Below are 13,355 nucleotides of genomic sequence, written 5' to 3' on the forward strand. Positions count from 1 at the left end.
AAGATTTCAGTGTCTGTTCTGTCACCAGGTGTGGTGTGTGTGTGTGCTCCTGTGTGTGCGTGTGTGTGTGTGTTAGTGTGTTAGAGAGAGAGAGAAAAGCGCTTCACCATGTTCTCAGCCTGAGGGTGTGTTTAATGTGGACCTCATGCAGGCAGAGCTCGAGTTAACAGGAGGACACACTGCTGTTGAGGAGCAGGGAAGGCCTTATACAGTGCACTACAGTAAATGCCACTCTCTCTCTGTATGTGTGTGTGTGTATGTGTATGTGTGTGTGTGTGTGTGTGTGTGTGTTGACCTTGTTTAGACAAATGGCTGCCTAACCTCCCAGATCTGCACTCTTTCTGTCTGTCTGTCTTTCTCTATCTCTCTCACTTACGTATACGCACACACACACACACACACACACACACACACACACACACACACACAGGTTGTGTAAACACTATGGTGCTGAACAGACTCTTCTCAGTGTCCAGTACAGACTGTTAGACATGTCAGCACAAGGCCACAGTAAGGGGTCACAATTTGTGTGTGTGTGTATATATGTGTGTGTGAGCACACGTGCCCGTGTGTGTATGACCTTGGGTGTGTAACTGCCCCTCCCCCTTAGGCACATGAATACACACTAATTCACACTCATGCATGCACACACACGCACCGGCTGGCCTTCGCCATAGCAACCACAGCGCAACACAGGGAAACAATCAGAGAGAGAGAGAGAGAGAGAGAGAGAGAGAGAGAGAATGAATGGTGAAACTCAGGTGTAAGGAATGTATATAAGAGATGCCTAACTGTTGGCATGATGAGACACATAACTGTTAATCATAGCAGTGAGAAAGTATTCATATTATTCAGCATACATCCAACACACTCGTCCATGAGCAGTGTCTCCTTGGTGCTGTCCCTCATTCCATCTGAGGCTCTCATTCTCGCTCTCTATTAGTGGAGCTGAGCAGCAAATGCAGCGCACACCAGCCGCCTTTATTTAGCCTTCAGAATGTAACGCTAGCCAGAGGTGCTATTTCTGCCTCAGTTAACTTTGTCCAACAGTGGGACATGTGACGGCTCTAATGTCACCAGATTTAACACAACCGGGGACGGGCCGAGGAAGAGAAGAAGGAGTTTGGGGATGATTTCAGAGGTTACATGCGTACAAACTCTATCACTGCATGCACAAGCATATCGATGTGTTTGAATATGTCAGGATCGTATACATTTCTGGTTCTCAGAATATTTTCATCCCTTTAACTATTAAATGAATGACATTTAGAGCATTTACCTTATCCAGAGCACTTACATAAACACTTCATCTCCATCATAAATATATCCTCCTGCTAGTTCAATAGGTCACGGTCTATGAATGCCAAAATCCTTTTAGAGAGGCGTGTAGCAAAAAAAACACAAAAAGGTCAAGGGAGCTATTGTTTTAATTCAATTAGTAGTCTTGATGAAGAAGTAGGTCTTCAGTCTTTGGACTTCCACAACATAAATTTGTTTTATGAACCTAAAACAGCTAATAAAATATTTAACTCATTATTGAAATGTGTACAATTGTGTGTATTTTGGCTATATATTGAAGCCATAGTGCATTTTATTCCTGACTTTTTGCCTGCAGAACAGGTTAGATCCGAGTAGATATAATTTATAGCCTACTTGTTTTCGAGTTATTCAAAGGACCAGTCAAACCGGCTAATAACTATAAGCGTTTAATTTTGACGTCACGCTGTATGATGACTGCATCAATGTTATTGTGTCTGTGCTTCATTAAGAAGATTTGTAAGAAGATACGCTTCGCTACGTATAATACATCTTCAACAAGGACATCTATCACAATCATATGTGTTTGTTGAACATCCCATTCCAGAGCGTGTTGTCCATTTGCTGTTATAATAACCTCCACTCTTCTGAGAAGGTTTATGCTAGATTTTGGAGCATGGCTCTGAGGATCTGTGCTCATTCAGACACAAGAGCAAGTCAGGTCACAAGTGAGGTCAGGCACTGATGTTGGGTGAGGAGGTCTGGGGTGTATTCGGTCAGGTGTCTACATACTTTTGGCCATATAGGGAAGGTTAGCTAGCTAGCTAGGTTATGGGATAACCAGGAAGTTTATCTCAAAAGCACATATTGCTAACTGTGAAAAAAGTTAGTTAGTTAACTGATATCAACGTATCCCTCCCTGTACTGACAAAGATTTTTTTCTCTTCATGATGAAACACTTTGTCAACCCGGATGTGAAGAGTCGGTAGGATTCTGTCATCTTGAGGCTCTGTCCAGAATAGGAAGAGGTGATGTGTATGAGATAAATATTAGGAAAATATAAATTTTTTTAAAGTTTTCTGGTTGTTTAATTGGAATATTTATCTGCTTTGTTGGAGTACTGTTCATTTTAGCAATCTTTCACCGCTAGTTACATTTACGTTTGAAGATCAGTCCCACATGTGGTGACAGCAACAGAAAAATCACAGGACTGAAATGCTAGGGAATGGTATAAAAGAAACCTTCTTTGCTACATAAAAACCTTCTTTGCAGAAAGTTTTAAGAACGTCACAGGGTGGTTACATATTAGTATTGTTTGAAATCAGAAGCAGAATATTGGAATTAATGTAGACTGTTTAATGTATTATCAACCTATAGGAGCTCAGGCTTAGCTGCAGTGACAAGACCTGGAGCTTTTCGCTGTGGAGCTGCTTTAGAGGTTAGAGACCAGTGGGATGATCACAGGCTATGTGAGACTCCAACACTTTGACCTCTGAGGAAATGGCCCAAGAAAGACGTGCCTCTTGCTCAGGCTGCGTTAGCACAGTGATTATGGCTAGATTACAGCTGACGGATAATCACATTTTTACCAGTATCAACATTTGATTTGTTTTATCAGCAGTATTGCGGAAAATATAATATAGTTGATGGTTTAAACTCATAAACTCGTCTCAGCCAGCCACTCCTTAAACGGATTTGGCGACTTGCCCTTTAAGAAGTCCTTAAAGGCCTGAACAGTGTACCATTTGAAAGCACGATGTCCTGACATGTCCTTCACATTACATCAAACCATTTTAACCATATATTAATGACTAAAGTTTCATTTACAGCAAAAAATAAAAGCATATTTAAATGTTAAAACATTCATAAATATATTTTATATACCATGTAGCTGCCGTTAGCTATTTACTGTATGTTTTTATTTTAATACTTCCGCCTCTGGAGCTAGCACATGCCAAAACAAGGTATAAACATCTTAATTACATTTTCAATAATAATTTCATAAAATATAAATGTAATATGTGAAAAGACACAATTATTTACAAGAGATAAAACACAATAAAAAACACTGTTATTCAATGTGTTTCTTTTTAGATGGCTCATGAGATATGTCCTTATTGTCACAGGACAAAATGCAGTAAACCTCTGTCTAAACTGATGAAGTAAATGAAGAAATTTTAATTCAGTTTGAGGTTATTGACGGTCTGTTACGACAGTGTTCAACTAAAATTTGTGAAGCTTCGGTTTCATAAAATTCTTTGCTCACAAGGTTTAATGCGAATAACGTGACTGAATGGCGAAGACCGTTAGCTTTTAATGCTTAGTTAGAGTTTATGGTTATAAATAAGACAATTGGAAGTGGTTATGTTTTGTTTCGTAGTGGTGCTACATGTTAGCACTAGCAGTAAAATGACTCCGAACAGACGATATACATCGTTTTTGAACTTTAAGTGGAGAATAAACCCAAATTTGTGTCAGTTTGTTTTTAAACATTGATTTTGCTATCGATTTTTCTTCTTTTGTACAAGCCATGTCGTCACTCTACTAATCAGACCAGAGAGGGTAAACGAAATGAAAAATCTGTGAAAATCTGTGAAAACTCATCCCTTTCTGACTGAATGTCTCAAGCCATGTAGCTGTAGGGTCTGATGAGCTGCCTTTAGCTAAATAATTTACAAAAACACATGTGATTGGAGGAGAAATAACAAGAAGATCAGCTACAGAAGGCAAAATGGGTCATGTTTAGAAATCTTTGAACTCGAGCCATGTTTTTCATACATCGTACAAAGATGTTTCTTCAGTTCGGTTGGTGAGCCCTGGTCTGCTGTCATCATCCCCTGCTTCTAACACACCAGCGTCTGTGCTAGTCTGCTACTAACTTCAAGTAGCTCCCACAAGAAGGTGAAGATTTCTTAATGAATTTCGAGTGATTTGCTCTGGAAAACACTGCACGCAGTTTAACAGCATGGTTGATTTTATTTATTTGCGCTCTTTCAAGTGGTGAAAATGGGACATGGCTGGCACATAATTGAGTCCATGCGTCAGAGTTCCCTGTGAGCTGCACACAATCTGACTTTGCTTTGGTCTGTCGCTCCCCATTTCAGTCTGGCTGCCAGCTTTGCACACCATGAGCTTGTTTATTATTCTCTCTCTCTCTCTCTCCCTCTCTCCCTCTCTCGCTCTCACACACGCACATACACACACTGGCTCTAACTCTTTCGTAGCACACGGGAGGAAGATTAATTGGCTAGGAGAGCTGGAAGCAGTGAGCACGTTCCCATAACTGAAATAAAATCACACACCTCCCATAAGCATACTCTGAGGATCTGTGTGTTGATGGTGGAGGTCAGAGTAATGTGTGTCTCCTCAGACCTCTATACACACACACATACACACACACATACAAACACATGTCCTCAAGGCCTCACTGTTACCCATTTGAGCACTAGAGCAAACAGTTCCAACAAAGCGATGTGTGTTTGCAGCTTCCTCAAACAAGCCTCACACCTCAGCGGCTCGTTACACTACGTCCATTTGTTTTCCTTCGTCGTCTCTGGTGTTTTCTGGCCTCAATTTCAACCTCTGTGTGTGTGTGTGTGTGTGTGTGTGTATGTGTGTGTGTTTGGGAGTAAGATGAATGAATGTGACATCAGTCACTGAGGGCTTGGTGAATAGCTTCTATAATGCTGCTTTGAGAAGTTTTGGAAACTGTGGCTTCTGTCACTGATGAATTTTCCTCGTTCTGGGTTCGAGGCTCTGCCGTCGAACTGCTTTCATGAAGTCCGGATTTTAAAACGTGTCATTTCGGTTTGACATTTCCCTCAGGTACACGTTTCCACGAGTATAATACAAATTATACTGTATATGTATATGTAGGAAGCAATTTCAACCTTCCTGTCCTCCTCATCCTGTTTTTGTCTCCATAGTCTCTCAGTTTCTCATGTCTTCTTATTTTTTATTTGTCCATCTCGCTTCTCACCTTCAAGTGCATGTGACTGAGTGTTAGACACGTCCGTTTGTGACGTAAAAAAAAAAAAAAAAAACCATTTTTCACAACCATGCTCTGCTGTCGGTTAGCTGTGAATCAGACCTGTCTCACTCTTTGTCTCTTTTTCCCTGTCTCTGTTTCTTTCTCTCTCTCTCTCTCTCTCTCTCTCTCACTCTCTGTGTGTCTCTCTCTATATCTCTGTCTTTCTCTCTCTCTCTCTCTATCTTTCTTTCTCGCTTTCTGGCTCTGTCTCGCTCTGTGTGTCTCTCTCTCTGTCACTGTGTCTCTCGCTGTCTGTCTCTTTTTTTCTATCTCTCTCTCTCTTGCTCTCTCTCTCTCTGTTTCTTTCTCACTTTCTGTCTCTGTCTCTCCGTCACTGTGTTTCTCGCTGTCTCTGTCTATGTCTCTGTCTGTCTCTCTCTCTCTCTCTCTCTCTCTCTCTCTCACTCACACACACACACACACACACACACAAGGATTGCCTTCCTATATATAGATAGATATATATATATATTTATATATATATATATATATATATATATATATATATATATATATATATATATATATATATATATATATACAAAGTTTTACAAACATAACATTCCAGCAAAAGAGGGATTGTACTGTGTGTGTGTGTGCGAGTGTGTTTGGCCCAGGTGTCTACTCTCTCTCGCTCTCTCTCTCACACACACACACACGCGCGCGCACGCAGAACCCCCCTCCCTGTCTGTGTGGTGGCACTCACCTGCCTGGCAGACGTGTTGGCAGGTCAAACGCTCACACACTGGCCTGGCAACCTGGACATCATTCAGAGACATTTACACTGGCAGGGAAGTGTACTGCACCTCAGACTCTACAGGATAGTGCACAGTAAAAAAAAAAACTCATAGTAATCATTTAAATGTCACTTTGTTTTTATTTAGCAAATGTTATCAATGCTTTCAGGTATTTTTATTATTCAGAAATCCAGACACATTTTTTCTTCCTCACTGTTTCTGAGAAATACCATATTTGGCAGGAATGATGTAAGGCGGGACTTTATCTGTCATGATTTGATTGGTCAGATGTAGATGCTAGACGCATGTCATCAGTCGTCACTCACCTCCTGGAGCACCACCACCATCATCACACTAGACGTGACGACAGTCCTGCTAGTATTGCTGCTTGCTAGTCGGCATCAGCATGACCAAATCACGAACATATTCAGCATTTTCTACTGGATTAAAGCTGAGTGTAAGGAAGACGGGGGAATACATAATATAATATGATCTCATATTTACCTGTGACAAATGCAAGCTAGTTTTCAGTAGCTAGCTAGCTAGGTAGCTGTTAAGGACAGTAAGAAGACAGGGGGTGTTTCCAAATTGCATATTCATGTATATTCAAGGATCCTATCATTTTAATGAGGTTTACAAAATTTATTATGCTATGTTATTTTTATGGTTTATGGAACTTATAAATATTGGTTTTATAGTAGCAAGTCACTTACAGCCTCTTGTGGTTATTGTTCTTTTATTTTGTGTCAGTTCTGTCTTTTTGATGACTCCAATATGTTTTGAAACTTTAAAGGAAAAGCCAATCCTGAAACATGTTAAATACATTTATACTGAAGTATTTGTGCTGTGCATAGTGATTCTTGTGCTAATTTGTTTGGTGGTTCTGTATTTTTATTTTTCCTATGAGAAAGTAGCGGTTGTGCCACACTGAAGTCACAGGATGACAGGGCTAGGGCAATGACAATGGCTTTTAATACAAGAATATATTTCAACAATGTCAAACAGTTAGAGTGTACACATGAGAGCTGGACAGACTAAAGGGCTAAAGTGCCGCTTTCACACTCTGTTTAGGTAGAGATGAAGCAAGAGCTAAGTCCTACGGACACCACGATCCGCAGGTAGTCAAACAGCATTGTGGGTAGGAATGTAGGAAACCATTAACCTCAGTGAAAATAGACCAACATGTTAATTAGAAAGCTTAATATTCATTCAGGGTGGATTTTTTTCTTTAAAACTAATGGTCCAGATCAAGGTTGGTGAATTCCCAAGTTAAGAAAGTATAGTTAGAAGAGAAAAAGGCTTTTCCTTCCTTGGATAGCAAAAAGATTGTAAATTTTAAGAACAGTTTACACTCAGTTCTCCATCATTGAACAGTTGATAACTTCAGTTCGATACAATAGACTTAAAGTGAAAACTCTAATGATGCTCATACACAAGTTCCTGTTAACACAATTAGCATTTTTTGATTATAGTATTCAGTTATAGAAGAGAAATTATTTATAATCACTCTATCTGGTGTCACCAAGGAGAGGATGAGTCTGGTTCCTCTCAAGGTTTCTTCCTCATGTTGTCTCAGGGAGTTTTTCCTTGCCACCGTCGCCTCTGGCTTGCTCATTAGGGATAAATTATTAAAAATTTTAAATTTAATTAAAATTAAATATATGTCTGGATTTCTGTAATGCTGCTTTGTGACAACATCCCTTGTTAAAAGTGCTATATAAAGAAAAACTGAATTGAATTGAAAAATCTGACAGTGATGCCAAGGCAAAAAGCACTAAACCCAATGTTGTAGAAGTCTTGGTTCCACAGACGCTGACAGGAAAAGTAACTGTGATTTACATTTGTATTTCAAAAGTGAAAATTATTTATTTTGGGGGAAAATTGTCATATGTGTAATATGATATGTGATATGTGTGTGATGTTTTTTTCATTAATTCACTATTTACCATGTGCCCTTTCGCCCACTCAGCTCATTGGCTACAACGACAAGCCTGTAAATCTGCAGATGTTCATTGGGACAGCAGACGACCGCTATTTAAGACCGCACGCTTTCTACCAGGTTCACCGCATCACAGGCAAAACAGTGGCCACAGCGAGCCAGGAAATCATGATCGCTAGCACCAAGGTTCTGGAGATTCCACTCCTTCCTGAGAACAACATGTCTGCCAGGTAGTGTGCATTTTACATTACTCTAAATACTGTACAGCATGCACACACACACACACACACTTGGACATTGTGTAAAATATAGAAGCAGAACGTACTGTAATGTCTTCCATTGTGGCACATTTTTAATTGGAACCAAAAGCATGATTGATTCCAAGGAAACTGTGTGGGCTTCTGACTAAGCAAAAAAACCATCGTTCTGTTTTCCATGGTTTCAACATTGAGGTTATAAAACCTAAACGTCAAGTTAAAAAAGACATTTTGTTGCCTTTTTGTGTAATGAAATGCTACAATATAATAATAGAATAAACACATCAGCAGCTAGTGGTCATTGCTGCCCATGATGTAATGTCTTATGGGTTTCAAACCAAAGCACTGAAATGAGCAGTGTAAGGATCTGCCTTTCCATACTGATATTAAAATAGTCATTTCTAATCTTTCCTAATTGAATTGATAAAGTATTACATTTAAAATGTTTATTAAAATAGCTAATAAAATCTTTTCCTCACTGATTGGTGACAGTTGTGTGCAAATTTTTATTTATTTATTTTTTTTCTTTGCTGTTGTTGCTGTGTTTTACAGTATTGATTGTGCTGGGATTCTAAAGTTGAGGAACTCTGATATTGAGCTGAGAAAAGGAGAGACGGACATCGGGCGGAAAAATACCCGAGTGCGTGTGGTGTTTCGGGTTCATATCCCACAACCCAACGGAAAAGTTCTGTCCTTACAAGCTGCCTCTATCCCTGTAGAGTGCTGTAAGTCTCGCACACACGCCCACCCTATCACACATATGGTGCATTTTTTTCCTTACATTCACCATAAATGTGTGTGTGTATATGTGTGTGTTTGTGTATGTAGCCCAGCGCTCAGCACAGGAGTTACCTCAGGTGGAGAAGTTCAGTTTGAGCAGTTGTCCAGTCAGTGGAGGAGAGGAAATGGTCATCACAGGTTCAAACTTCTTCCCTGAGTCAAAGGTCATCTTCCTGGAGAAAGGCCCTGGTGAGAACAGTAATCATCTATGTTTGAAAATTGCATCATGCTGCACAATTCCCTACAGAAGTGCATTATGGGTGTTTTGCATACCCTAGGCTGCAGAAATAGTAATGTATATATTTATATGATTTAGATATATAAGTAAGTTATAATTGTAAAGATGTGTAGGGAGTGTAATCCTTACTAGTTAAGTTTGTTGAAATGTAGGTGAGAAATAAAACACAATAGAGCATGCCAACGATGCTCTATTTTACCAACGATTACAATTTTTTTGCTTATTAAAGAACAACACATCCTGCATTAGTTACATTTAATGTTGTGGAACATCAAGTTAACAAAAAGTTAACAAGTTAGTTCCAGTTAGTTAGTTAAAGAGATGTTTAGCAGCTATAAAGGATTGTTTAGCAGCTATGAAGGGTCACTCCTTCACAAGCCTCACTTTTTACTGTCTAATGAAGTTAGTAAGACAAAAAAAAACGGCATCTTATCATGTTGTTGAGAAGCCGCAAAGGGAAACTCCTATGTCTCGAAGACTTGTCACTGGAGACTCCCTCCAAAAAATGCTAAATAAACATCTTCTCACATAAAACTACACCATATCAAACACCATATCAACAAAATCTGTGTAAGTTACTATTATAGAAAGGATAACATGTTCGACTGAGTGCATTAATATAAACCTTGCACAGACTGTTGTCAGAGCTGCTGTTTAGAGAAAACTAATCAACACCTTCTGACCGATCAGAATCAAGCATTCAACAGTGCTGGGGTGATGTATTTATGCACTTCATACATATAAAGCCAACAAGCCATGAAATTGTAACTAGAATAAAATACAGTATTGGACTGAGTAGTATTACTACTGCTGTTGAAAAGTGGATTAATGTGCTGTAAAAGTTCAGAAAAGCTTTAGAGTGAATTACTGGACATTTGCTACAGTATTAGAATAATATATAATAAAATATATTTAGAATAGAACATCCTACATGGAATAGATTTCTGTGTGTTAAATGCATTTTCATTTCTGTTTGAAATATACATTATATCAGAGACAGTTGTAGCAGCTGCTTAAGGCTTTGGTTCAAATAATTTCTAAATAATAATGAAAATAAGTAACAAAGCTGCAATATTACCTGAACTGAGCAGAGTACAAATGTGACCTTTCAAAATACTGTAGATATGTCTGTATTTAATTACTTACTGTGAATAGGAAAATGTATTATCGGCATCCACCCATATTTTGAACCCTAATTGTCTGAACACTTTTACTTGATGTCAGTTATAAACAAAGGGTCTGATGTCTTTCCTCAGGCTGTTTATGGAGTATTAAGTTTTTTTCTTTTTTTTTCTTTTTTTTTTTTTTTTTGAAGGTTCTGGAGAATAAGACCTAACGATGAACATTGCGAGTTTTGTTATTTATTAGCTCGAATAGAGGACGTGGCACTCTTGTGTCTGTAAGAGCCACATAGATTATCAGCGGTGCATCAGCAGCTTGACCTCCCACGGTTTCCCTTTTCCTCTAGGCAGGGTGTATGTGTGTGTGTGTGTGTGTGTGTGTGTGTGTGTGAACATGAAAGCGTGAAGACACCAACTGAAACTTGTGCATCCACACACACTCACAAATAGACTGTTTTTGTATGGATTTTTTTTTTTATTTTCTAGATTTTCACTCTCACTCACCCACTCGTTTTCTCTCTCAGGAGCAAGCACGTACACATCTTGTAATTTACGGCAGGCAGTAATGCTGGTCTGTTAAGTGATCACCTGCAGCTGTGGTGACTCATTGGTCAGTCACACTGTTGTAACTGCCTTGAGCCAAACAGATTTTCACTTTAATATGTTTTGCCTACAGTTCGTGCAGAGTTTTTTCCATTTTATTCACCTTTTTTTTCCCTGAATGTGCTACATAAATCCCTGAAGTGAAACACAAGGAAAGAAACGAGTCGAATGTGCAGTGGCATCCTGGGATTGACGAGCCCATGCCTGTCCTCAGAATGTGTGTGTTGAAGAGAAGTGCTATGTGATTGACAGGGAATTTTAGTGGATATCCACGGGTCTGGGTTTTTTTTTTTCCTGCAGTGATGAGCTTTAAGCCCTGTGTGTAGTATGTATCCTCTGATCAGCTGCTATAAGAAAGCATGCAGACAGATTAGTGTGTAAAAATGGAAAGGTGACAGAGTCTAAGATGGGTGTGGTGCAAATTTGACCGATGTTCTGCGCTATAATGACTGTATTACTCAGCGAAGAGCTTAAACTCTAAAGTTAATCCTCTTCATATTGCTGTTCTTCATGCTTCAGGTGATACTTCTAAAGGTAGAAATACACATTTAGGTGTTATTATTGGACATATTATACAAGTTGTGGGCTAAAACTTCCCAGTTCAGACATGCCCATATTCCGTGACACATAATTTTCCTATCAGAATACACACTCATCTGTGCTGGGCTGGCCCGTATTCTGACTGCTTGATATAGCTTATTTACACTGGAATTTGTGACTCGATGGTTGTAATGATGTCCGATGATTATGAATCATTCTACTGAACTGATTCTTTTTAATCAATCAGTCAAACTGATTCAGAAGTTTATCTGTCGCATCTATGCAATGCAATGTCAGTGCTATTGGTTTAAGAGTAGTACAATTCTAACAATATAACACTTTAACCTCATAAAACCGTAACATAAACCCACATAGTCTGCCATATTATTTACAACTGTTTCGAATTGACTTTCATTTTGAGCCTGATTCAAGGCAGATGGCCTACCGGTTTGTTTACTTTTTGTTATGCGTGCATTTTAACATGCTTGGGTGGCTCAGTGCACCCTGACCAGCAACATCAAACCGATCTGACAATGCATGCAGGTTCACCCCATGAATGACACCACTGACTCACTCTGCGAACCGAACGTCATTGGTGTTAACTATGTTTGACTAAAGGAAATGAATGCCTAGAAGTCACATTAGGTCAATTCAAGTGGGTTTTTATTGCAATTCCTCTATATAGCTCATATACATTGGAATGCGATGTTTCTTCAGGACCGTGGTGCAATGCAGTGGCATGGTATACAGGACTACATAAATTGCAAACACACAATAGTATGAAACGAATGCTACACTGCAAAAATATTGAATATAGTCAATATTTTTGACTATATTCAACTGTAAATCTGTAAAACTGTAAATCATGAATATAGTCAGATGCTTAAAATAAGCAAAATTATCTGCCAATAAAGCAAGATTATTTCAAGCTTGAAATTAGCAAAAAGTCTAGAAATAGGTTTTAATAATCTTATATTTGGTTTATAGTAATATAAACCAAATATTTCCTATTATTTCGGGAAAGTGGGAAAGCTTGTTGTGCTTGATAAAGACACATGGCTAAGAAGTACCTTTGGTATCTGATGTTAGCTAGTTTGTTAGTTTGGTGCAAACTGTTAATGCAGATAAGCTTTAACATACATACTGCACATAAGGTAGAATTTTTTTTTTATAGGTTTTTTTTCTTTTTTTTTTTTTTTTTTTTTTTTTTTCCAGAAAAAACGAATCAGATGAATCAAAACATTTAATTCACTGAAATAGACAGTTGGTAAATTGAATCTCTAGATGGTTGCACAAACAAAGCACAGTGCAGAAACAACCCAAAGAGAGAACACAAGCACTGGATATCTGGAAGCCTTGGTCTTGGGGTCCACTTTGAGCTGAAAAACTTGCTTTGCACAAGAAGAGATCAGGGTTTCAGTTTTAGACCATAATCATGGCTCACAGATTGTATCTAACTGAATTCAGGGACTTATTGAATCTTGTCATTAAATGGACTAAATGAGTCTAATTGTGTTGGATATTTTTGCACTATTTCTGTAGTCTCTTCTCAAGCTGTTGATGATTGTAAACAACTGTTAATAGGAAATCTTAATATGAATGAATGGAGAAAAATTCATACAGTCTTCTGAATTTGATGCAGTTAAAAACAATTCACGAACAAGATATTCTGTACCCTTGTAATTTTGCACTGAGGCAGTTTATGTAGATAAAAGTTCACTCAACACCCATGTTTCTGGAGGGAAGGGTTGTGATGGTGTACATGTCCCAGAGCCTCTGTATTTTGGTTCATGCTTGTGCTTGCCTCCCTTCAGTGCCTGTGGGGCCCACTCCACTGTGTGTTGAATGTCAAC

At 38.7% G+C, this 13,355-nt stretch overlaps 1 protein-coding gene across 3 annotated transcripts in view; it reads left to right on the forward strand.

The window, feature by feature from the left end:
- Positions 1 to 13,355, forward strand: part of nfatc3a (nuclear factor of activated T cells 3a) — a 77,964-nt gene that overhangs the window by 39,113 nt on the left and 25,496 nt on the right. For all 3 annotated transcript variants that reach the window (XM_026937643.3, XM_026937644.3, XM_053229596.1), the window contains exons 4-6: positions 7,994 to 8,193; positions 8,773 to 8,945; positions 9,049 to 9,189. In XM_026937643.3, the coding sequence (XP_026793444.1) occupies positions 7,994 to 8,193; positions 8,773 to 8,945; positions 9,049 to 9,189 (514 nt within the window). The remainder of the gene's footprint in view (positions 1 to 7,993; positions 8,194 to 8,772; positions 8,946 to 9,048; positions 9,190 to 13,355) is intronic.

This window comes from Pangasianodon hypophthalmus, chromosome 25 (genome assembly GCF_027358585.1).
Source record: "Pangasianodon hypophthalmus isolate fPanHyp1 chromosome 25, fPanHyp1.pri, whole genome shotgun sequence".
In the NCBI taxonomy this organism is placed as follows: domain Eukaryota; kingdom Metazoa; phylum Chordata; class Actinopteri; order Siluriformes; family Pangasiidae; genus Pangasianodon; species Pangasianodon hypophthalmus.